Source organism: Gigantopelta aegis, chromosome 10, assembly GCF_016097555.1.
Source record: "Gigantopelta aegis isolate Gae_Host chromosome 10, Gae_host_genome, whole genome shotgun sequence".
Classification (NCBI taxonomy): Eukaryota; Metazoa; Mollusca; class Gastropoda; order Neomphalida; family Peltospiridae; genus Gigantopelta; species Gigantopelta aegis.
Genome location: NC_054708.1, coordinates 48,232,908 through 48,260,679, shown reverse-complemented (window position 1 = coordinate 48,260,679; position 27,772 = coordinate 48,232,908). Strand labels below are relative to the sequence as shown.

General features: G+C 35.0%; 1 protein-coding gene across 3 annotated transcripts in view; it reads right to left on the bottom strand.

Annotated features, from left to right (window-relative positions):
• Positions 1 to 27,772, bottom strand: part of LOC121384359 (choline transporter-like protein 4) — a 90,984-nt gene that overhangs the window by 47,114 nt on the left and 16,098 nt on the right. For all 3 annotated transcript variants that reach the window (XM_041514721.1, XM_041514723.1, XM_041514722.1), the window contains 3 exons: positions 23,785 to 23,920; positions 12,738 to 12,827; positions 5,601 to 5,713 (listed from right to left, as the gene is read on the bottom strand). In XM_041514721.1, the coding sequence (XP_041370655.1) occupies positions 5,601 to 5,713; positions 12,738 to 12,827; positions 23,785 to 23,920 (339 nt within the window). The remainder of the gene's footprint in view (positions 1 to 5,600; positions 5,714 to 12,737; positions 12,828 to 23,784; positions 23,921 to 27,772) is intronic.

The window sequence follows — 27,772 nt, the reverse complement described above, 5'->3', positions numbered from 1 at the left end:
AAATTTTTTTTTAATAAAAAACATTTAAAAGGCGATATTTGCCAAACCTTGTTTTAAAAAATCATAGTGGTGTTTGTATATTTTTTTATCTTGAATCATGAATGCAAAACAATAAACATCAAAACATCGAAGAATTTTTTTCCATCACATCAGCGAAAACCCCACAAATTGTGTATATTTTACATTATGAAATAAATAATATAGAAAAAGAAATAAAAGTCATGAATTTTAACTCGAGACCATGCAGTAGCATTAATATCAAGGGTCATTTGTTACTCTATCTTGTATATTGACTGAACTACAGATGTTTTAGTTATACCTATCCCTAATTCCTCAATGGCGCAGATAGACAGTTATTAAAACCTTTTTCTTTTCAAAATTGGAATAGATTTGGCAACTAAGAAACCCCATTCCATAAACTACATATATCAGGATATTAAAAAATACTCTCAGACCTTTTGGACCTTTTCGGTTAAATAAACATCCCCCTAGTTCTTGGAATAACAGTGTTTGAAAAAATAAACAATTAGTGTAATGTAAAATACTGTATTACATATATGTATTTACAAAAATGGATTTTAACTGTACGAGACCAAATAATGTGTCTCAATTTCTTGTCGTTACCTGTAATCAAACAAGTGAGAGATGATAACTTATGGAGAATGGGGTGTTCAAGACCATACTCAGTGTTATACTACGTACATGGTTTTGTAGAACAGTGGCACATTTAGAAGGATGAGTGTATGTATTCGCTCACTAGACTGTTGTTTTGTGGCTAATAATAAAATAATGTGATGGGATAGGATACGATGGAAACCAGTCAAAATGTTCTTGAGCGCTCGTCCCGCTGAATTGGTTCTATACTAATTAAAATCTTCTAAATAGCTTAGTGATTATTGAATGGATGAATGAATGTTTAACGACACCCCAGCACGAAAAATACATCGGCTATTGGGCGTCAAACTATGGTAATGCAAACAAATAAAGAACTGTGCAAAAATACAATTATCACAGATAGATACTGACTTTTACTCAAAATTTCAATTGTATCTTGAAGGATTTGTGCTGTACTGGCCATTCTCAAAGAGAATGTTACACCCCTGCACCACGGTGAGGTTACAGCACGTGCAGGGGTAGTGATTATTGAATGCTATAAAGTGCACATACTAAGCATTAGAAAGGTTATTATTTCTACCTTTGTTGTTTTGAATTTAATTAACTGTCATCAATGCAGGTAAGAATGTTAGTTTGTAGGTAGTCATAATGAGTAGATGCACATTTTGTAGGCAGTCAAACAAATTTATTTCGGACACAGTTTCACTCTCCTGGGGTGGCCATATAATGCAATTATGATAAAACAGGTTCATAGGAATTATATCTGGAATGAATATACATTTTTCGTCCTCAAATTCCTCCCCCTCCCCCCTCCATGGGTCTGCAAAAGAGGGTCTTGTTGCTGTCATGTGACATCTGGGACTTATAGCCTTCATACAACGTGGCGTCATAACTAGAACAGAAGTGAACTGTATTCTATCATTCATCATTGATATATAAAAAAATACAAGCAAACAAAACTGCAAGTGAATTCCAACTTGACATAAGGATGTGGAATGAGTTGGAAACAATGAAAAATGCTCTGTAACTGGAAATAACCATATTCAATAAGCACCAATTCATCTCAGAGTGCAATGGTATTAAAGTGTGTCAACAGTATTAAAATTTGGGTGGGCTAAGCAGTTTTCAGAGGGCACAAGTAAAAATTAAGTCCTATAGGACAAGTGGATATTGAGAGTTAATGTAGAGCCCTGCCGTAATTGGTTTTAATTTATTCCGTTTTTATACTGCCAATGCTGAATGTTGACACAAACCGATGGCTACAGAACAGCGAAAACATTTTACTATGAACAAAGTACAGTGGACTTTTTCTAAACTGGATTCAAGGGTAACTGCATTATCCTAAATATTGTGCACAGACTTCGAGGACTGCATACTGAAATAAATTTCTTTCGAAACATGGATAGAAGCTAAGTTTTGAACAATTAATGCTCATATCAATACAGAATATAACCGCAAGTGGTATAATTGTAGCGTTCCTGGTTTTCAGTCTGTCTATCTTTTCATATTTTCCTTGGTTATTATATTCAGTTAAGATTCTGATTATATCTCTTACTAATTACATTAACAGTATGATCTAACTCTACTCACTTATGAATATCAGGAACGTTATTTTCTCATTGCTACGAGGGATAATACAATAAGTGTCGTGCAATGGTTTTAAATGTTGATGGCTGAGTTAAAGAACGGACGACCCGTCTGAATAAATTAAACCTGATTAAATTAGGATCTCGTTGATTTTAATAAGCGGTTTTCGTCATTGTCGATGGTTTGTAACCCCATTCCGAATAAGTGAGTCCTAATTATTTGGATTAACGACTGCTTTAATAGGGTGTTTTGGTTAAAAATAGCTTTGAAGGGGGCTGTCCAATATATATGATTTAACGGAGTTCGTGTACACTGGCATGGATGGGTAATCGTGTAAGGTGTAGAGCCTAATTATTTGGTGTGGGCTGTCCTGCAGATGTAAATTTAATTCCGCGAATATTCTCTTTGTCCGATTATCCACGACACATTCATACACGTCCCTAAATATAAATATTTATTTGTATGGATATGTGGGTGTAAATTTATTTATTTAGTGGTTGTCAATTTCTATATGGATCTTAGAGGACTACCATACATATTTGTTATTTGTTTGTACTCCCTCGAATAAATGTGTAATCTGTTTATTTGTTAGTTTGGGTTTTCTGTGCTAGCCAAGTCGGTCTGGTTTATAGTAATTTCAGCCTTCTAGAGAATTATTAATAGACTCTTAGTACCAGCAAAAGTCTACAACCGAAAGGGGTAGCTGAATCCGTGGTCCCCAGATTGGGACCCGAAAAGTAAATTTCATTACATAATGACAGATTCCCAAGATATATAATAGATGTACATTACTCAGATATATTTATACATTATTTAATTACAGCAATAATTATAATTATATATTTTTCAGTTTCCAGTGATAACTGTTAACAAGTGTAGTCATGTGCCAGTGTCTTGGATACCTCAGTGTAGTATTTCTTGATTGGAAGGATGTTTGTAGTAATGACCACTGAATATGCATTTTGGATTATTCTGCCATATGTATTACAAGCCAAATGTTAACCTTTTTGGCACATTTTCGGCAATAAACCAGACAAGTATACCAGCATCCGATTACTGAACACAATAAATACATTCAGACAGCATAGAATATTAGCCTATTAGATTCTAAGGATAAAAGACCATTTTTGAAAAATGACTGAAGTGTGTAATTTACATAAATGTAGGTAAAATGTATTATTAGAGTACTTAATCTTGTTAAAAACTGTATACTATTTATTTAAAGTGTTTAATTACATTTAGTAGTGATATATTCATTATATTTAGATCTTCTGTCCAATTGCAATAATTGAGAAACTCATTAAAATTCAATATGTAAAAAACAATTAAAATCTCAATCCAACTTTTGCTCTTTTTTACCAAATTATTAGCTCAAAACTGTTAAAAAATATTGCAACAACCTGTAGTAACATCAGAGGTCATTTTATGCTATTTTGGAGGATATTGAAATTTAAAAGTTGAAAATTTTAATTTTAATTTTTAATAAATTTAAAAAAAAAGTTTTTTAATTTAATAAAATATTTAGAAAATAAATAAATTAGTTTTCATATTCCTTGTGGTATTCACAATCAGTCTGTGTAATTTCACCTCTCTGGTTATAATACTTTCATCAGAATCAAGAATTTAACCGGTGTAATGTGTGAACTATATCAGGCCTCAGACTACAATTAATTTCGCTATATGTTTCTATATAGCCTTAGTGGCTATAACATTTTTATTAATATCAGCAGGCCCGTGAAATTTTGTATGTACCTTTGCCTGCATGGGGGACACATATCCTGAAAAGGACAACCCCTGTTGTCCAGCTCTTTCTCCCAGCATATTGCTTTAAACAGACACACCCTCTAAACCAGGCCGGAGTACACCCATTTTACACAAAAAGCACTACTTTTGCATGGGCCGGAATTACCACAAACAAGTCTTCAATGTCAACAAGTTACACATGTTTACAAACTACATGCTATCCCCTGTCACTTCAGTCAAACAGTTGCCACTTCATAGCTGTCTGCCATGAAATAATTACAGTCAAACAGCAGACTACTTGCGCGGTCAAATTTCCGGATTTTTGACAACCAAATGGGAAGATAACTGTAATCTGAGGCAATGTATTTTGTTTAGGCTATTTCATTAAATGTCTTGCCATATTAACAAATAACAGTGCACTTCTTTCATATTTGACACATTAATAAAGCAGTAAATGATTAATTGTAACATATTTCTATCACATTAAAAGATTTAAAGATACAATCTGCGCAAATATGTACAATGTTCATTTGCAAAATCTATGTAAAAAATTAAAAAAAAGAAAAACAAAGTACACTTACATGTATGTTCATGTTTAAACAAAAAAAAAACTACCCAAAAAGGACCGGACTTAACATTAGAAATCCTAATTCCCCCAGAAAGAATCAGCAGATTAATTCAATATTTTGATACTTTAATGTAGATAGGCAGTAGGAATTGAATCTAGAATTTCAAGAGTTTTATGTGTAAATTTCATAGAAACTGACATAGAACATGAAATTCATGATAGAGGCTAACACACATAACCTATGAACACAATTTTTTAATACTATCAATCCCCTTGGTAGGCCTAAATATCTGCCAAATTTCAGTTATATGGGTCTAGAACATTTTTCAGAAACCAACAAAACAGATAGATGAAGAATGTTTCTGATGAAATATTTCACATAATTCATGATAGAAGCCAATACACATAACGAATATAAACTATTTTTTAATACGATCAATCCCATTGATGCACCAAACTACCCACCAAATCGGCCCAGAACTTTTTTCAGAAAATGACACCACAGACGGCTTAAACAAATAATTATTAATAATAATAATCCCAGCAAAAACAATAGGTTCCCAGCGGAAAACGCTTGGGGAACCAAAATATATTATTATTTGAACACCATATTATGGGCTATTAGCACAAAATTAATGTTCATTGTTTTTTTGTTGTATTTTTTAAAGTAGGCCGGAGGCTGTTTGAGAAAAATTAGGCAGCTATATGTACTACATGCAGTGAGGTGTATATAAATGCAATCATGAAAAGTAGGTGTCTTGCATGCAGTAGTGACAGTACGTAGCAGCCACTAAAATCTGACATCTTCCATTAACCTTGCACCCAGTAATGAAACATATTTTCAAAGAAGTTCTGAATAGTTTTATCTTGTCAAAAGTTTATGGGATGCCGGCCCCTTCCATTTGTTCAGGCTGATATATAATAATTCAGATTCAAATGTAGCTACCAGCCTTGAAGGCCTGTGGCCAGCTTAACTTTTACACCAATAAATTAAGGTCAGTTTCATTAGCCAACTCTTTTAGCCATGACATATAATGAACAGAGCAACAGAGTAGTGTGTCACAATCAACATGTTTTAATTACGTACCAACACCACCAGCTGCAAACAAGCCAAGGATGCTGATCCAGACAAGGATTCCAGCAATCCATCGTATGAGCACAATCCAGATCACTGAGAGTAACACTATCAGCGCAGTACCTCTGAAATGTTGTAACCATAAAAGAAAAAGAGTATTAAGTCTGATTTCCATATAACAGTTAATAGTCTGGGATCCAAGAGCTTGAAATTTTGATGGACCTTTTTACTCCGTACAACATACTTTTGCTTTGCTATTTATTTCAGGGTATAAATTTAGCACTTTTTCTAACTGGTCCAGTATTTTTTTGAACAGGCCCTTTAATCACTTTAGCAGGCCCAACCTAAATGTAATACGTCAAGCAGTGTTCAAGATTAAACATTTTGGGCAGTATCCCAGTTGGATACTAATATTTCAAAATCTGGTATCCCACCTGAGAATTTAGTATCCCACTTAAATGAAATTCATAAATAACATTGTAACAAACTTGTTTGACACTCTTCTCGTTCCCAGTCTATATTGCTATGCCACAATTGAAATTCAGGAATTCGTGAAATTCGCAATCAAACGGAATTAGCAAAAAGATTTGCTGTATTTATTTTTGCGTAATACTGACATAAATTAATATTTAGCAGTAATCTATGTGTTTCTGACATTATTAATGATAAACCTACCTGTAATTTTCTGCAGATGTGGAATAATTATCCCAAATAAAATTTGAAGGTAGGAAACATCCAACAAAAACAATAGCGACTTAGCACTTCTCAGTCTATTGCTACGCCGCTATTTCTTCAGTGTAACATTAGACTGGGTATGAGTTTGGGAAGATATTGTTATGGCATAGCATTAGACTGGTTACGAGCTGGAAAATACTGTTACTTAACTTCACCAATAAATTATGACTTTAACTGTTTCAGCGAAAAATAAAAATGCAGGATTTAAAAAAAACATTATATGGTATCCCAGTGGGATACTGGGTTATTGAAGTCTGGTATCCAAAATTAAATTCTGGTATCCCCGAGATATTGGGATACCGTTAATCTCGAACACTGCCAAGACATCAAAACAGCAACATATTACAGGGCATGCTTGTATAGTCTACAGACCTGCAAACAATCTTAAAGCCGCACACCCTAGTTCCATCCAGCGAAAATAAATTATAATTTGGTTAATCTACAAACCTGTAACACACTTAGATCACGTTTTTATCAAATGGAGTGAAAAAGCAGGTTTTATATCGATAAATACCATGGGAATCCCCATGTCCCAATTGCTTGAAATAATTTTGAAAGTTAGTATTCTGATGTCACCGGTAGAAGCACAACAATGCCTACGTCACGACAAATTTCACAGACTTGGGGTGCGTTCGTTTCACCTCTCCTGGACATGTTCCAACTGTTCTGTCCTGGTTGTATCCCCTCTCCAGATATCGTAAGACTTAGCAAAATTATTGGTTTTAAGGGTTTGTAACGTTTTGTATTGAGACACTTACTTGTCTGAACTTTATTGTTACTGAAAATTTTCACGAACTGTGAAGAAAAATCTCACAAATGAACAACAACAAATCGGATGTTGATTGCGCGAACCGTGCACGAGAAAACAAACCGAACCAAAATGATAATGGTCACGTGATATACCAACGTCTGTGACATTAAAAATAGATTGGACCTCGCTTGCTTAACGTTTTTTTCTCGACAACACGTTTTGTGAAAAAATGCAAAAAATGCATTTCGTGGTTTTACAAACATCAGGATTACCAAAAAGCACTTCAGGTGAATGGAAATGTGTATTCTAAATAATAAAATGTAAGTAAAGTGCAATATTATTTGTGAAAAATGGGGTTTAATAGCGAAAAACAACGCCATAATGGTTAACAAATAAACGTAACTAGGGTGTGACCCTTGAAGTATCATCTCTGATTTTATAGTTTTCAAATAATAAAATATATAGCAGCTCAAGATCGTGTCTAATGTTTAGCTCAAAAAGCCATGATGGAATGCATGCAGTCATGTTTATCTAGATAATAGTCTGTCCCAGTCTGTACATAATTTCTATGTGGCTTAACGTAAGAAGAAATAAAATGTGTTTTGAGAATTTAAAATAAATAGATAAATAAATAAATACACCCCCCCCCCCCCCCCCCCCCCCCCCCCCGTTATAGGATTAATCCTTCTCAGTAGACCCATTTACAGTTTGGGCTATTTCCATTCCAACCAGTGGTCCACAACTGGTTCATCAAAGGCCGTGGTATGTGCTGTCCTGTCTGTGGGAAAGTGCATATAAAAGACCCCTTGCTGCTTATCAGAAAGAGTAGCCTATGTGGCGACAGCGGGTTTCCTCTAAAGAAATGTCAGAATGACCATGTTTGATGTCCAATAGCCGATGATAATATAAAAATCAATGTGCTCTAGAGGCATCGTTAAATAAAACAAACTTTTTATAGTTGTCTCCTGTTGTTAGGATATACTACATGTAGCTGATAAACAAATGGCACATTTTCATACCATTGTGTGTATTACAATGCTTTGTTTTTTTTCTCCTTTTTTTTCAAAACATTAATTATTTACAAAAAACTCCACCAAAACATTGTTACTGAAGGATGGGACAAACTATAAATGACCAGCCTTCTGCCCATGTGTGTGTGTGTGTGTGTGTCTGTCTGTTCAATGTTTACATAACTGAAAATTTTAACTTTTTTAAAAATACCTTTTTCGACCGTGTAAACTTAAGTAATGCTAAAATAACGTAATGCCCACCAGTATACCCCCCCACTTTTCATATTATTATCATTGTATGGTTACTCGGCTACTGCGGGAGTGGACTATTTTTGGCACAGCGTTTTCCTTGATTTTTCGTACACTCTCCGGTTGATATCCAGGGAATATTTGTTGCATATATAAAAGTAATTTGCATATTTCATTATTGAAAACCTCTTAGATATTAGATTTTATTTACACTACATGTATCTGAATGTTTGATTTTATACGTAGTATTGTGTAAGGCGACTTATGTAAAATACCATTTTATTCAATGTCATTAAATATTGCATGTTAAAATAGATACACATCAAAGTATTACTACCCTGCCCAATTTCTGTGTTGAAGTAATACAAATATATGTTTATATTATATGTTGGCATTTATTGCATTAAAATATGAAAAATGCATGTTTCTCTGTCCTTAAAGGAGAGGACAATTAAGGCATTTGGCCTGGTATGCATATTCAACGCTATATAATGCACATTATTGCTTAATATCAACACGTATAATTGTATAGTTAATTAATGAAACAGTTAAATGTGACGACTATTATATATAACGGGCGCAGCCATTTTGTACCATCTCAGTGATTACGCCCTCTGGCAAGCTGGTGGTTACGTAATACTTAACGCGTCACGTCAGGAATAAGCCTTAGAACTAGAGAAACACAATCTACCTGGTTTTTGCGGGATGATAAATAGTCATACATTGCAATGTTCTGTAATAATACACATCCCAGTAAACCAACAGTAAGTATATCCAGCACTATATATATTATTTTTTAATACAAAATAAAATACCATTGTCAAAGTGGCTACACAACAAGTCGAAACAATTAACAATGTTTTCCCCATGCATTAACCTACGTACTGAAATGATACACGGAGTGTTTTCTTAGTTAATTGGTCTATGCTGTTAGTTGCTTCTACCTGTCATTTCTGATTGGCAGATGTGTATTTGATTGGTAACCAGACGAACCAATTAATTGACACTGTCTAGACACAAAAATACATACCGGTATTGTGGAATATTACCTGTCACCCCTAAAATTGTAATGGACATGGTTTATTACTGTAAATAGTTCTGTAAAACTATTGATTAAGTAGACTTTTCCATCTACAACCACAGAACTGACCAATTACGTAGTCCCAAAGAAAAGAAAATTATCACTTAGGTATCGTGGGTTGTCGTTTTTGCTCCAACGTAGCATATCAATAGGCGTAATAGTGTACATGTTTCCTTTGGATTATTAAACAGAGAAAAATACTATAACCCCATTTTGTTCCGTTAATGCAACTTGAAATATATTTAGTTAAATAGTTTATTATATTATTACGTCATTTATGCTGTTTTACAAGTCAGGTTGATCAAAGAGAAGCGCCTTGTCGAAAATTACTGCTTTTGTTTACACTGTACATACAGGAGATGGTCAGGAGCTGACGTCACTTTGCCCCAAGCTATCCCACCGGACGTCACAAAAACGAAACAAAATGGCTGCCCCCAGTTAGCAGGAATAATCATGGTTTTTTATTAACTCTAAAATTACGCGTTTTTGATTTGCTAAAGTGTCAGTATGTGTTGGTGGTCCGGGTATGCATCTTTCCAACACATAAGGCTCTTGTTTGAGTTGACCCTACCTTTAATTCAGACAATTTTTTTTACAGTTTTTGACCAATTTACATTTATAGGTTACGGCATTTTAAACCTATCGTTATGGCATTTTGACTTGTCTGAAACGATAATGAACTGTTGTTTGAAGAAGAATTCTGTTATCTGTACACATATACACACACGCATTAGGCCCGTAGAAACCAGGGGACTCCTACTTGATGAAAATGTACGTTTTCCCCCTACTCTATATAAAATAAAGATTAAAATGTGGCTTGTGCCCCCCTCCCCCATCAGGATTTCTGCCAGAGGGTAAATTGGATATGGTGCCATACCCAAATTTTTATTTTTTTTAAGTTAACATTTTGACCAAATTAATGACTTATCATTACTGTATGATTTTCTTAACCCTAACCCTAACCCTAACCCTAACCCTAAACGTAACCCATTTTCTTTCTGGGGGAGGCCCCCATACCCCCTGTTGACTGTGGTTGCATTGAATTTCATAGCGCCATACCCAAAAATTTCATTCTGGCAGAAACACCGCCTATCCAACACACACACATATACAATAGAGACTGTGCACACTTTACTAGAGATTATTCCACCCACTCTAGATACACACATACATTGGCCTATATGCATTCCTTCATTCATACATACGTTCGTTCATTCATACATACATGTGTACATTCATTCATACATTCCTTCATTCATTCCTTTGTACATTCATATGTACATACATACGTACATACACACATACATACATACATACATACATTATGCATGTACATACATACATACAAACATACAAACCTACATACATACATACATTATGCATGTACATACATACATACATACATACATACATACAAACATACAAACCTACATACATACATATATACATTACGCATGTACATACATACATACATACATTACGCATGTACATACCCTTATAACCAGACTTTTTACTTGTCCCTGTGGGTGTCCAGTTTAGAAGGGTTTCATTGTATGGTTTACAATACAATTTTTTTTCATACTGTCTTTATGGCATAGGATTTTATATCAGATGGGGCCAACCAAGCTGTCTGTGATTCTGTTAGGTTCCACTTTTACGTGGTTGTCAAGTCAAATACCCATACCCACCAACAAACCCCCCCCCCCCACTCCCCCCAAAAAGGAAAGAACCACCAAAAAAACCCCTGAATTAAGATAAGCAAATTACTGTAAACCGTGAAAAAAATGCGTGCGTATAAATTTCGTGTCGTTCGCGTCCAACCTTATGTCGCGAAATTAATACGCACGCACTATTTTCCAGTTTGAAGTGTGCATAAAGTAATTTGTTTTATTTTGAAATATTTTATTGAGAATAAAATTCACAAAAAGATTCACTCAACAGGCAACACGAGCTCTCCTTGATACTTCAATCGATGGCGACTAATCGTTTATTGTTTTATCTACCAAAGGGTGTTAACAGTTAACAACTGAAGCTGTGAGTTGTGATTCTAATACAGGTGAGGTGGGTAGGGCCTAATCCCCTCTATAGACTCTGTACCAGGCACAATTGCTTGATGTAGGATAACAGAATATTGATTTACAGACAGTAACTTTATAACAATTACAGTGAGCTGTCTTTATCCACTTTTTTTTGGAGCTGTTAACGGTCGTTCACGAAATTTACACGTCGCGAACTTGCACTAAGGTATACATTCGCGAAAAAAACACGTCGAAATATTAATACGGTTTACAGTATAGTCCATGTATTTTCAGTGGGCGGCGGGGAAATAATATATGCCGCCTAGCCCGAAAAGACCAGTGTCGAAGGTGCTAAAGCCATAACAGGGGTGTGACCGCTAACCACCCCATCCCATTTTTTTATTATATATAGACCCCCTTTAGCGTTTTTGCAGCTCATTTCCTGTTGCTTTTGAAGGATTTTAATGGTCTCTATTGTGTGTGTGTTGGATGGGGTGGGGGGGGGGCACAAGCCATATTTTTATCTCAAATAATATTTATTATTTTACTCTGAACGACAAACGGGCGGGATGTAGCCCAGTGGTAAAGCACTTGCTTGATTTGGAATCGATCCCTGTCAGTGGGTCCATTGAGCTATTTCTCATTCCAGCCAGTGCACCACGATTGGTATATGAAAGGTAGTGGTATGTGCATGTATGATAACAGTGTCTTTTATACAACATTAGATTTTATCAAATTAGTTACAATGTATTTATAAATATAACATTAGATTTCATTAAAAAAATTACAATCTAATAATCTAGTACTGAAATAAACTAGCATATACACACATTACAATTTCAAAATTCCTTAGTTATTTCTGCAAAGATTATTCCTGGAATTGATTAAGTTGTAATAAATATTACAAATAAATGTAAAAATATATAGTGAAATATGACACTTGTAACTATGATGTAGCACATTTAAAGATTTAATGAAGTGTATATTTTCATTGGAAAGATAACCAAATCATGTCTTTTACCTTCAGTAATATAAGGTGTATTGTCCAATTTTAAATGCAAGCAATGTAAGTATAAAATAAAGAAAGAAAGAAGAAGAAAAAATAGAGACAGATATTTAACAAATCTCTTGTTATCGTTTTTAGACGTCTGTTGCATTTGATGTGATACAGACATTATTTGGACTGCCAAGTTAATGTATCCGAAATTTATAACAGGAATCACCATTAATTTTAGAGTCGGTGATCAATAAATTCAATAGAATTTGAAAACAAAAAACAATAAATCAGGAGAAAAACATACTCACACAGCCATGAACCTCCATGATTGCGCAAGATCTTTAAAAACTACAAATACACTTTGAAAGTAGTTGGCGTACATGTGTTTGCCCAGAAATCTGCAGAAAAAATAATACTTATTAATATTAGTTAGATGCACAATATGGTCAACAGTTGGACAATTTACATTTCCCTGGTTTGCTTAACTTGAGAATTTCTATTTCTGATACTTTATTGGTCATAACAAGAAATATAAAGGACTATATAAAGCTGGGGGGAAAATGTGTGCTTGAACAGGAAATGTTCCAAAATTTGTGTGTGTGTGTGTGTGGGGGGGTCCCCAGATAGGGTAAGGATATTTTTTTTTTACTACATTCACCCCTATAGATCCAGATAAAATGCTATATATGTATATACTGTCTTCACTTACATATTCATTGTTTATAAATTGGGGTGGGGGTCAGTCCCATATTTTAGGTAGAATTGGGTTCCCAGAAACACAGTTACATATATATATATTTTTAGGCCTAATTAACTAGTCTTAATTTAATTTAAATTTTTATAAAATACATGTATGTGTATTCATGGCAACAACGTCAGGGGCTTTTTTATCTCGATAAAGTGCGGTTGTTGGGTTTTTTGTTGTTGTTTAAAAACAAAGTGGGAATTTGACTGAGTTTTAGAAGAAGAATTAACTTTGGATAAAGAGTAATTTAAAAGATACATGTATATATTATTCTGCAGGTCAACATGAGGAAATGAGGAAATCAGTAATACAATTTTAAGGCCTTTTTGCCAAGACAGCTTGACTATTTAAAATATGTACATTAAGTAATATTTACCCATTAGATGATTCCACATTAAATTTATTTGTCTGTTATTTTAACATCAGTTCAAAGGCCATTACAGACATGCATATAGTTACTGTAACAGTTTTAATAGTTATGTTAAAAACAAGAAGTTTTAATATTTTGACCCAAGATTAAATAGTATTAGCAAACATACCAAACCACAAAATGTTTTTATTTCTTTTTATGTCATAATAAAATTAACTGGGTAAATAGACTGAAAATAGACAAAGAGTTCAAAAGTCATTGATAATTTTAAAGGGACATTCCTGAGTTTGCTGCAATTTTAAAGATTTTATTGATTTTTAACGATGGTAATTACATCAAATATATGTTCCTGCATAAAATATTAGTGGCTGTATATTAAACATGTTTCTGATTGTTCTAATATTTGTACTAGGTTAAATTCTATTTTATTTCCTAAAAAACCCAATTCGGACGTACAAAGTTATTTCAAGACAAAATCCAGTTTGGGCGTCTTACTTACCATCATTGTTGATTCTGCAATTCCTAATAAATTATTAGAAACTATGTTTTATTAGAGATAACACCACTTATGTAGTGTTGTGAATCCTTGCAATTATCTAGCATGGGTGTTAAATAATATTTACACCGCCGTATAAATTCAATTCAATTCAATAATTTATTTCCGTAAATGGATCATAAACATGAACAATAATATCAACATCAAAAAACAATATCCTAGCACAATTATAATTTATCTAATAATACTAGTAACAATATTTAACAAGTGACAATGTCATTAGGTAGGAGGTCTAGCAACTGAAAGTAGAAGACGTCTTTGTTCAAACATCTCATAGCAATACTGCCCTAATCGAGAAATCCCACATTAGAGGATTTTTTATAAACCTTTATTCTTTTTTATCGATCTTAAAATATTTATTAAAATAGTTTTTGTACATTGTTCTTTGATCTTGGCCAAGGTTTTAGTCATCAGTTCAACTGTTGACAGAACCCTGGGCAAACTTTCACCATTTGTTGTACAGAAAGGGCTCGTTGGCCTCACTGGTGAGCCAAAAACTGCCAAGAAATTGAGAAATGGGTGTTTGCTGGTTAAATTCCTCTAGAAGAGTCATTAGAGCTTGTGATCTGGCAGTAGTTGATGATAATGAAATTTATCGTCACAAAGTGTTACATCAGTAAAAAAGATAAAGGTTCGTCAGAACAACAAACTTGTTCCAACAAACACATTTATCTTGTGCTTTATAAGCCATCTCTTCCCCAGTCATATCAAGTCTGGGTATCTCAGTATACCTGTTGAACGATATGTTCAAAATCCTTTGTACTGTTTCAAGTGCCAAAAGTTTGGCCATAGCCAACACCATGGTAGAAACAAAGTGACATGTCCCCATTGTGGTCAACTAGACCATGATGGCAAGGTATGCAAAAATGACATCATATACATAAACTGACAAGAAAAACATTTAGCATATTCACGTGAATGCCCAAGATGGAAACTAGGAAAGGAGGTCCAACAGGTAATGGCTGAAAAGAGTTTGTCATTTCAGGAAGCCAGGATGTTGGTGGAAACATCAATACCACATGCTGCAGCAGGGAAGTCATATGGTGCAGCAGCACGGGTTTCCACGAGAAGCGTTGCAACCAATACCGATATTATCTGGCTACCGTCCGACATAGAAAAAGACGAAAAGCAAGCAACAAAGGCTGCCCAGGCTAAAAAAGCCTAAGTAGATCAGGTTCGAAAGCAATCTACTGCTTTGAAAATGTCACAGGCATTAGTGTCATTGGATTTGAAAAATCCACCAAACAGGTCGAGCACTAGTCTCCCTAGCTAAGACAGTAAATGACACCAATTTAAAAGACCTACAAGGACCTTCAGGTCGGCTGAAAAAGATCGAACAAAGTTTGGTCCTGATCAGCAATATTTATGAAACTTTGGCCAACATCAGTAATAACGATATGGAGATTTCATCTCCAGATCACTGCCGATCACAAAGACCACCAGCAAAGCCAAAGAAAAAACCCATACTTCCTCCCGATGCCAAATAAAGTCATTCAGTGGAACTGTTTTGGGCTTAGGCCCAATTTTCATGAATTAAGTCTTCTAATTCAAAATTATAATTCCATTGCAGTGTGTTTTCAGGAAACATTCCTGAAGGATACTGACAATATTAACCTCTATAATAAATGCAAAGAAACTGAAAATAGAGCATCTGGGGGTGTTTCCATTCTTGTAAATGAAACCGTTCCCCAGAGCAAAGTTACATTAAATACATATTTACAAGCTGTGGCTGTAAAAGTCACAGCTCATAAAACTATAACTCTGTGTTCAATTTATTTTATTTACCACCACATAACAATTTTAATTTCAACCCTAGAGATCTTCAAGATCTTCTAGAGCAGCTCTCTACTCCCTTCATTATTATGGGAGATCTTAATTGTTACCACACCTTGTAGGGATGCGAGGATGTAAATACTAGATGTAAAACAATTAGAAGACTTAACTCAAAAATTACTTACCATATACGCAAATATGTTCGCGAATAAAATATACCGTGAAAATCGTGAACACATTGTTAGCACCGCGAATTTAATTACGCGCGAACTTATTTCTGATTTGGTATATTATTATTTACCTTATAATATATAGTCTTATCTCTACACGCCCAACCCATATCAGAATCAAGCAGTCAGTGGTCCGCAAGGTCACGTGATTCTGTAAACCTGCCTGGTCACATGGATTTGATCCAAATGACACACATTTGGGTGCAAGTCTGTTGTTACGTAATCTCAGTTTTATTTGTTTTCTTTGTAACCTTAAATAGAAGTTTGTGAGTATCACCAATAATGAAAAGTTATTTCTTATGATATTTGCGTTTTTCAATGTTCTGTATCGCATGTGAGTGTTCCATCGATAACATGACAATAGTCTTATCAGACATACATACAACATTGACGTCTCACTGGCTATCCAGAGATCGGGCCCGGGACAGACATGCTCGAAACTCTAGTGGTATATGAGCATGTAAATAAATATTGGTAATGGTCTCACTGACAGCATAGTGAACATGTCCAAGTATGTGCGTGAAATTGTCATTGAAAACAGTTTGACAAATGAAATATGTGTAATTTTTATTTTATTATCGGGGGACACAGTCACGAAAAAAATTCCTCGCGAAAATGTAAAATGAAAGCCTGATCGCGAATTATTTTAGCCGCGAAAATATTTGCGTATACGGTAATACTATTAAATGATACAAGTCATACATATTTTCACCATGCAAGTGGTTCTTTTACTTCTATTGATTTGACTCTTTGTAGTCCTTCACTTTGTCTTGATTTCTCCTGCAAAGTTGGTCCAAACCCTTGTGGCAGTGACCACTTTCCAATTATTTTGGAGAACGATGAACCTCCTTCACTTGAAAGGGTTCAGAGATGGAAGTTGACATGGGCAAACTGGGATCAATTTCAGTATCTATGCAGCACTCTACTGCAAAAGTCTGCCATTGCTGATGTCGGTGATCCCATGTCTTTGTTCACTTCCATCCTGAAATATATTGCAGAGGAAACTATTCCTAAGACTTCAGCAGTGCAAAGATGCAATTAAAGAGTGAAACAGGACCTTCGAGAGGGTCAAGCGTGTACCTACAGGGGATAACCTGGGTGCTTATCGTGTTGCTCAGGCAATGGCTCGTGGCGCAATCAGACAGAGTAAGAAATCATCTTGGAGAAATTACATCTCCAAGTTGAATTCTCAAACAACTATAAAATCGGTCTGGAATAGGATACATAAAATAAAGGGAAAAGAATCCAATAATACAGTTCGCCATTTGTCTGTCAATGACATGGATGTCACATCTCATAGTGACATTGCCAATGCATTTTTATGTAGAATATCAACCTAGATCCATAATCATCAAATGTCTTTGGTGATAGCTGCTCCATCAATGTCCACTTCAAATTCCTGGTGTCACTACTTTCTTGCACAAAGATTTCCATGAAGCACCTGGGATTGTTTTTCCACCTTAAATTACCATAGTCAAGTGATAGTGATGGATGAAATGATTGATTCTCATAGAAAATGATCGTGTTCTAAGTCCATATCACATACCTGGCAGGCAATGTGAAAAAATTGGTGTCATGTTTTAACAACTTGTTTTGTTTTTGTGGAATTCTGAAAATGTCAGCTATTTGCTTCTTTGTCACAATAGTATCCTCATGTTCTACAAGTTTTCAGTCACCACGTTAAGAGAACATGCATAAATCTAGTAAGCTAGTGTATGGAAGAGCCATTGCAGGCGTGCGAGAGCATACACATGATAGAATGATATTTCATGGATGTGTTTGAGATCAGCACATCGAACTCATTCCAACAACTCAAACTTTGGTCTCTGTTTTCCTTCAAAATCATTTCAGTGGGATCTATTTTAAGAATGTTTACATTAAGTATAAGTTTTACAATACAGTTTATATACAGTGCTGTCTGGTGTATCGGCACATCTAAGCATTCAAGGACCATTTTCAATACTTAATAAAATGTGTTTCTCACCAATGAAGCAGTGCATAATCTGAAATACACTACAGATTGTTTTATGTCTGTAGTAAATAAACATTTTAAAATGGTGCATAAATATAGGCACCCCCTTGTATCCGAAACGATTTGCATGTCCAGTGATTCGGCGCAGTAGACCTCGCTATTTATAGACCGCTCACGACCTCACTTTTAGCCCATAAACACTACACTATTGTCCCAGAATTATTTTAGTACTTTTTTGTTTCGTCTTGTTAAAAATATTACCATGAAACTGAACGATCACACATGACCCATCTCATGATCAGTTTTGGAATTGTTTTCTTGAGTGGCACAGTACTGCAGATGCATACATGTTCATTTTCATGCATGGCTAAGATGCCTACATGGATTTTATTTTTCTCGGGTAGATTGTGCACACACATGGATCTTATTTCGCTTTTATCTTTTATAACAATATGACAATTGTGAACTGGAATGACTATCAATTAAGGTGTAAAACTTTAGTTTTGTTTGCATTTGTCTGTTTTCCTTTTCAGTTTAAATAAAAATAACCGAACAAAAATAATTACATTTATACTATTTACTATAATTTTAAAAATGCGGGAAAGGTGTTTTAGACTGGTTTTAACATTCTTAATATCAATAAGGCTGACCTACTTCGCATTTATATACACGAAAACAGGTGAATGATTTATTTTGAAATAATTATTGATAATTCTAATAAAACAAATTAATTGCACCCTTAACAATAAATATGTTGATACTTGATTACTCATTGAAAAAGGAATTGAACTTTAATTTGTTAAAAACACCGACAACATGACAACTTCCTAAGCGTACATAAGCAAAATACCAAGTGCACCGAATCATCGGACGCGCCGATACACCGGACACGGTTGTAATGCAGAAGCAATCCACTGATGTGCATAGGCTGTTGTCTTACTATGGGCAGCTTTTAAAAAGTTCCTGGTGAGATAATTTCACCTAGCACTAGTGTCACTATTCAGCCACTTTCTTCCAGAAGGGTCACCAAGTACTTTTAATAGCGACAACTTGATATGTAGACCACTCATTGTAACAACAGTCTTCTGCCTATGTATCTGGACACATCTACTGGGTGTATTTTAAATTACTGAGTAATAGGGTGGAATCAAAGGAACCGCATGGCTGTAGGAATATTCATATTGTTCATATCACCTGTATTCCTTCTGAAACTGATAGAATAAAAGTATAATTGCTTAGCAGGCCTACAACAGATTTACCAAGCTTGCTGAAAGCTGTGTGTGTTTGTTCAATTCTAGTATCGTCAATGAAAGCATACTAAGCATGTTGTGAAACTGATAATGTCTCGGGGGGGATCTCAGTTGTGGTCCAAAACTATTGGTGGTGTTCCCTAGGTAAAAAAAAAACCCAAACATACCTAGCAGATCTAGACCAAGTGAAAAGAGTATGTCAGTTAGATGGTTTGATGACGTTTTTGAGTATGCATATGCACCACATAAATGTAGTGGCATCTATCCCTGTTTGGTGCATCAGAGAAAGATGGCCATAGACCACAATTATTTACGCTATATGTTTCTATATATCGTTAGTGGCTATAGCACTTTTAGTAATATCAGAAGGCCCATTTATTTTGTATGCACCTTTGCCTGCTTGGGGGCAACATACCCTGAAAAGGTCAATCGCTGTTGTCCACCTCTTTCTCCCAGGATACAAACACCCTCACTAAACCTGGCCAGAGTACATCCATTTTATACAAAAAACACTACTTTTGCATGGGCAGGAATTACCACAAAAAAGTCTTCAATGTCAGCAAGTTACCCATGTCTGCAAACTGCATGCTCTCCCCTGTCAACTTCAGTCTAATAGTTGGCACTTCAAAGCAGTCTGTCATGAAATAATCAGTCAAACAGCAAACTACTTGTGCAGATATATTTCCGCATTTTGGTCAAACAAATGGGAAGATAACTGTGATCTGAGGCCTGATCACCGATGCCATACACAAGTATTATCTGCAGTGACTAATGTGTTTCACTAATCTATTATACAGCTGTTAATTAACCAACTAGTGTCACAAGTTTCACACTTAATGGCCCTGTCACACTATAGCGTATGAGATAAACGTATGAGTTGCGTATGAAAATTCATAAAATAATTTTCATATGCACCAAGAAGCCCTTGAAAATGCAGAATTGTGCATATACTTACCGTATTTAACCTATGCATAGCGTATGGACAGCGTATGGACAGCGTATGACCAGCGTATGTCAGCGTGTGACCAGCGTACTCTGCGTATGGCTAGCATATGAGTAGCATATGAACTGCGGATGTCCAGCGTATCTTGATCACGTGACAAAGTGCCTATATCAACGGCAGTCTTTCCAGATTGCAGCATTATTGCAGTAGAAGTGAAGAAGAGCTAGAAATGGGAACCTATATGTACACTTTCTCAAAACGCTGGCAATACGCTGGCCAGATGCCAATCATACGCTAGTTATACGTTAATTACGTTACTCAATCGTCAAGCATACGCCTAGATGTCTATATACGTTGCAGATACGTCAGACATACGTTACTCATGCGCTATCAATGCACTATCAATACGTCAGCACTATGTCAGCGTATGACCAGCGTACTCGACCTAGGAGTCACGTACCTCTAGCGTATTCAGTGTCTGCCTAACGTATGCGTATAAACCATATGTCGGAATACGCACAAAATTTTTAGACATGCTTAAAAATTATTTTCTACCTCGCATACGCTGCTAGCGTATGCCACCGTGCTTCAAACGTATACAACCTATGCCTAATGTACCCCTAGCGTATGTCAGCGTATACCAGCGTATGAGTGATATTTTTCATACGCTGACATACGCTATTACAATACGCTACAGTGTGACAGGGCCATAAAGAGTAATGTCTTTATGGGAAAATAAATAAGTTGGACTCAAAATATGAGGTGATCGAAGCAATCGATTGATGGAGCCTGAATAATATTTCCAAAGAACAATTCTCTGATCTCCTCGAATAAAAGAAGGGATTGATTTGTTCAATTCATTATTTATAAAAGTTAATTTTTAATAATGAAGAATTAAAATTATGAAGACATAAACAGTTTCGGGGAGGATGCACTGTGAGTAACAAAATATACAAAGCAAGTCTTTTTAAAAATTTCAGGCTGGCACATGTCATAATTTATTAATACTTGTTGTTAGGTTTAGAGTATACGTACATACATATACAAGGCTCACCCTGGATCAAAAATACCTGTAGCCAAAATATTAGCCAAATGGAATTTTTATTAGCCATATTGAAAATGCTTTAGCCAAATTTGTTTTACGCAGTACTGTATTGAGTAATTATATATGAATATGAAAATGTATCTTTTTTCAGCTAATTGTGTACAAACTGGAATAAATAGGAATAACAAAACCTCAATGGGGGTAGGGGCAGTTAATATATTACTTCGATTTTTCAGCGGGGGTGGGGTTGGGATGGGGTTATGCAATATCTTCAGAGTTTGAAGCCAGTACCCCATACACCCACCCCTACTTCTAAGGCCTATGACATTAAATTAACAAACATACAGAAATATGGGGGTGGGTTGGATGTTTATGGATGGTGGTTTTTTTTTTTCTTTCTTCCTTTTTTCCCAAATAAAAATTTGAGAGCTAGTTTTTTTTTTTATATATAGAGCTCATTATTTCTTTAAATAGCAATCTTTATGTTAGTTTCAATTGTTGTTGTTTTTCTTTACTTTTTTTTTTAAAGTGACCCGTCAATTCCCCACCCCAAACAATTTCATAATTTGTGCCATGTTGTTGCGGTTGATTTCAGCGTCGTGTTAAATGCTTGTTGTGATTTCTGCTTAAAAAATTTAAATACTGCATGTTCATTCCTGGCGATCGCGATCTGCATGGGTACGAAATTAACAAAGACAAAGGAATAAACAAAAACTGCAGTTAGGTATTCATTGATGCGAATAACTATTGTTTTTCTACAAATTTACATCAAGATTTACTTTTGCGTAATCGTATTGTTTAATGTCCGCAACGATGTCTCTTGACACGCGTGACGTATATTCCACCGTGAGCTGTCCTCAGTTCAGCCAACGAACGTTCTTCCTAACGTTCGCGAACTATTTGATTGGTGTTCGTCGTGTCCATTTGGTTTAACGTGAAGCGCACAAACCAGTCTAGCGAACGTTTTGTTTTCACTCGGTCTGGCTGAACTCGGCCCTTGAGATGGCCTACATGTCTTTCGGCCCTGAACTGGCATGTGTATTCAAATTGACATGCATTGTCGGTCTATTTTCATTACTTTGGTTCAAAGATTTTACAAAGTAAAAATAACAAGCTACAGATCTTCCAGACATTGCTGTCATACATGCTGAATGCATGCCGTTAAAATTAATAACCGTGATTATTAAAATACGCAAACATCGTAAACCCTACTCTGTATTCTGCATGACACCGTTTCTCGTTACCGGTCGCGAGATCGCTATTACGCTAATTAAATATTTGGTAGTATTATTATGTTTAAGGTGTCGGATAGATTATGTAACCGTTTGTTCATATCAGAAGACAGAAAATGGCTTAGCCAAAATTTTAGTCACTTGCAAATTTTATTAGCCATTTTTTTTTTAAATTAGCCAATGGCTAATTTGGCTACCGACAGCGCGAGCCCTGATATACATACACATACACATACACATATATATCAACTACTGTCGAGAATGGGAGGGAAAGAGTTAATACCAGTAATAAATGTTTTTGTTTTACTATAAATAAACAGAATCACAACAATTGCTTCACTACAAAAGATATATGGTACTGAACATTTTTGATGTTTTCTTCCAGTTCATTTTAACTTTTTTTTAAACCAAAACTGGAACTATGTTCTAAGTCAAATACGGTAAGTTTAATTTTTTTTTTTTTTAGGTAAATGTGGCACAAATGTTTTTGACAAGCCAAATATTCATTAGGTGACCAATAATGTATTTAAACTTTATTAAATTAGGCCAAACATACAACACAGATTCTTCATCATATTTTGAATGCAAAACAACTGACATATAAACAAAGACATATAGTAAATATAACTAATTACATTTGTATTTATAGCATGCAGTATCTTAAATTTTTTAAAATCTAAACTCAGTAGGAATGTACCGGCCTCGGTGGTGTCGTGGTTAGACCATCGGTCAACAGGCTGGTAGGTACTGGGTTCAGATCCCAGTCGAGGCATGGGATTTTTAATCCAGATACCGACTCCAAACCCTGAGTGAGTGCTTCGCAAGGCTCAATGGATAGGTGTAAATCACTTACACCGACCAGTGATCCATACCTGGTTCAACAAAGGCCATGGTTTGTGCTATCCTGCCTGTGGGAAGCGCAAATAAAAGATCCCTTGCTGCTAATCGGAAAGAATAGCCCATGAAGTGGCGACAGTGGGTTTCCTCTCAAAATCTGTGTGGTCCTTAACCATATGTCTGACGCCATATAACCGTAAATAAAATGTGTTGAGTGCATCGTTAAATAAAACATTTCTTTCTTTCTTTCAGTAGGAATGTATTTATTTAGCTGATGACATCTTTTTTTTTTATGATCGATGTCATGCAATGTATGTCACCTGTTTCCCATGGAATGGACAATAATTCTTTCACATCTCAAACCATGGTTTATTTATTGAATTGGCAGAAAGATGAACTCACCCGCTACTCTTGTCAAGATCAAACAATGTTATTTCTGTACCATCTGCCTGTTTAATGGTAAACTTTCCGTCTGTAACAAGTTTTTCAAAGGCATCAGCAACATCCAGAAAAATGGCTGGAATACATCTGCCAACCACTGAAAAAATAATAACAATAGATATTAATGAATATATTACAGGTATGATTCAATTCTAATTATATGAAATTTTTGCAATGGATGAACAGTTTGTTTTGGACCAACTACTGATGATACTATATCCACTGGAGAAGGTGCTGTCTGATTAATAAAGTTATTGTTCTTTATTAGAAAAGGAAACTGTGTTTAGCATAAGTACTCTGGTGACACATTTATATTGGTAGAGAAACAGTTTATGTATGTATCGTTAACAATACAGATCATGAGATGTGACACACCACCATCCCAAGTTGTTCCTACATGTGACGTTTGATGGTCCTATATGCATCTGTATGCAAGATATAGTCCAAACAATGATTTACTCTTATGTGCAGTAGACCATGAAAAGTAGGTCACAGTGACCTAGTAATAGCATGTGACACACTGTTTTCCCAATTACGACCCAACAGTTTCCCAAACCTGCTCTGTCCTGTCACTTGGAACTCATAATCCGGGTATCCCCCTCCATAGCAATCTCTGTAAGCAGTTCTTTAGTTTTGTAATTTGGTGTTGATTCCACAATGCCCAGTGATGGCGCGTCAACCCTGTTTTTATGCATGACTGGGTGTGCTATTGGCAGAATAGTTCTGCTTGGGAAAAGGGTATGCTAAATGTTTTGTTTACATATGTAGTTAATTGTATGTTTAAAAATTTGTTTATATTGAACAAATTTCGTTTCTGGTTTTCTGATTGATTAAGAATCATGTGAAAAACAAGTCTGACCTGGATATGCAAATTAGGTGTATCCTGTTTCAATACAGTCTATTGTATTGTAGTTTTTAGTAACATGTCAATTCATCTATTTCCATTAACACATATTTGGGATCTGCTGCAACACATCAAATCTACTATTTGCTGTGCTATTTTAAGCAGACGATCCTATTTTGTAAAAAGGTATGTGCATAGCCTATATATTTTGTACTTATTATTTTTATGACTTTTTATTTATTATTAGAAAAAGAATTCAAATCGTTTTTGGTATTGTTTTTATAATAATAATAATTAAAAAAGAAACCGTTACTACAGTAGATGTAAATTAAGTGAAAAGACTTTAATTTAAATGTGCAACTCACTACCTCTGAAGTAATGGCCATACCCGATTTCACATAATGTGGTGAATAGCACGTGCGAGTTTGTACATGGTTAATTTTTCTGCTCAAAGACTATTAGATTGCATATTATAGATATTAAATTTAATAAAGTCCATCTGGTCAAAAATTAACATTTGCTGCATGACCAGCGGTATGTTACTTCTTTTTTTATTTACGACTAAATAATGGGGCCATTTGAGAATTATGTAACGCACACTCTTGGAGAGGGAAATCATGGGATGCATGACAAAACATAGGAAAGGAAGGAATCGTTGTTAAAGAGTTACCCAACATAATTTTAATTCGTGAAGTAAAATGCAACCTGCCATGTTCATTTTGTTTTAACAGATATGTATTCTTAAAGACCCCAAAGTAAAATACAAAAAGAACATCTCGCAATCACCATGACATTGACATGAGGGCGTGGAATGTTGGCAAACATTATGTAATATTGTTGCAGGAGTGGAGGTGGTCTCACGGTAACAAAATGTTACAAGAGGTAGATCAATGGGTATTAAAAGTGCAAGATTTTGCTTTAAGTATTGTTGAATGGCAACAAAAATCAACAAAGGACCATTCAACATTAACATTATGCAGAATAATACATTTGTTTTTACCCCAATTTTTAACAACCCTCTCCCCTTCCCGTAAGTAATATGCAATAATGTAATGGCAACCAAATGTAAATGTATTTAGGGCTGGAGGGCAAGCCTAAATAAATAATACCAAGTAATAATGCAAACTTTTAAAGGTGCCAACATTTGATGTCAGTTTGAGAATAACAAAGTTTTAGGTGTCAAATAACAATACACAGGTAACTTTGTGTATACATCACTGATTTAATCTGCATCAACCATACATGGGTAAAAAGATTTAATCCCTTATGGGATAACAACTTTGCACAATATATCATACATGTATATGCAACATCACACAATGGTTATTTCCTTTTCCCCCAAACACGTCATCTTTAAATTAATACTGTAAAATACTTTAGTTTTGCAGGAACTAAATTTATGCAAAATTTAAGATCCCGTCAAAAATTAAAACTATCAGATTGTGAATAGTAAATTAGTCCCAATAAATCATTACATTTGACAAAATAGAAACAGGTGTTACTTTGTAGATATTAGCTTTTATTATGATATTTAATTTGTATTGACTGTCGTTTGTCTTGAACCGACATCAGTGATAAACTGGTAAACCACAGCACAAATGGAAACAAGTTTTTCTTCACTGATGTTCCATCAAAAAATTATGGAGCACTCGAACAACCAACAGGAATATTTTGGTGCTCCCAGAATTATATATATATTTTTTTATTATTACCACAGATCAAACAGACAATGTCAATGTTGGGGAGCCTTGAATCATATTGTAAGGATGTGTCATGAATGAAATATACATGTATGTACATGTAGATACATAATTTTTTATAATATAAAAATATACATTTCCAATGTTCCGCAATAGAGAAAGTGAGGTGCATCGCATATATGTTTAAACATTTTAATTGTTTTTAGATAATTGTGGCAGTGAAAAAAAAACCAGGTTATGTTTATTTAACCAATCTTATAAACAAGGACAATTTAATCATTTCTAAAGAGAGTAAAAAATTGATCATTATTGTTATTATTATTATTATTATTTGTGTTTAAGTTGTGGTGCTTTGCATGTTGGTGGTTTTGTATTTTTATACATGAATGCTTTCTATTTACATACATTTGGTTCATAAATTAAAAATAAACACATGAATTCACTGACATTGACTGGCTTTGATTGGGGGGGGGGGGGGAGAGAGAGAGAGAGAGAGAGAGAGAGAGAGAGAGAGAGAGAGAGAGAGAGAGAGAGAGAGAGAGAGAGAGGGGGGGAGAGAGGGGGGGGGGGGGAGATGAACAGAGGGAAGACATACAGAAGAAAGAGAAGAGTTCTCCCAGAATAATGGATGCAGCTTAGTAAAGAAGAAGAAACACTGTTTTACAACAACTTTTAGTTATATGGACAGTTAGCCAGATAAATGTACATTCTGTGTTAGATGGTTTTTCAGCCAAACATTTATACTGAGAAGAAGTACATTCATAATGAAAACTAGTTAGTGGAAATAAAAGTCAGTAATAATATGAAATACTGGTCCAAGTCGAAGCTACCTGTCCTTTATTCCGAATGCCCTTTTGCTTAACACTTACATGTACTCAATAATTTACCATTAATGGTTAATGATTCTGATAAAAATATTAAAGCTATTATCGGACAATACACATTTATTTAATTTTGAGTTTAATCAAAAATGTGTGAAAGTATAAATCTGTTATTATAAGTGATTTTTCTATTTGCGCAAACATAGCAGGCAGTGTTCGAGATTAACGGTATCCCGATATCCCGGGGATACCTGAATTTAATGTTGGATACCAGACTTCAATAACCCAGTATCCCACCGGGATACCATATAATGTTGTTGGGTTATTTTAATTCTGCGTTTTTATTTTTTGCTGGTGAAGTTAAGTAACAGTATTTTTGAGCTCGTACCCAGTCTAATGCTAGGCCATAACAGTATCTCCCCCAATTCGTACCCAATGTAATGCTACACTGGAACAATAGCGGCGTAGCAATAGACTGGGAACGGCTAAGTCGCTATTGTTTTTGTTGGATGCTTCCAGCGTTTAAATTTTATTTGAGATATTAATTCCACATCTGCAGAAAATTGATACATGTAGGTTTATCA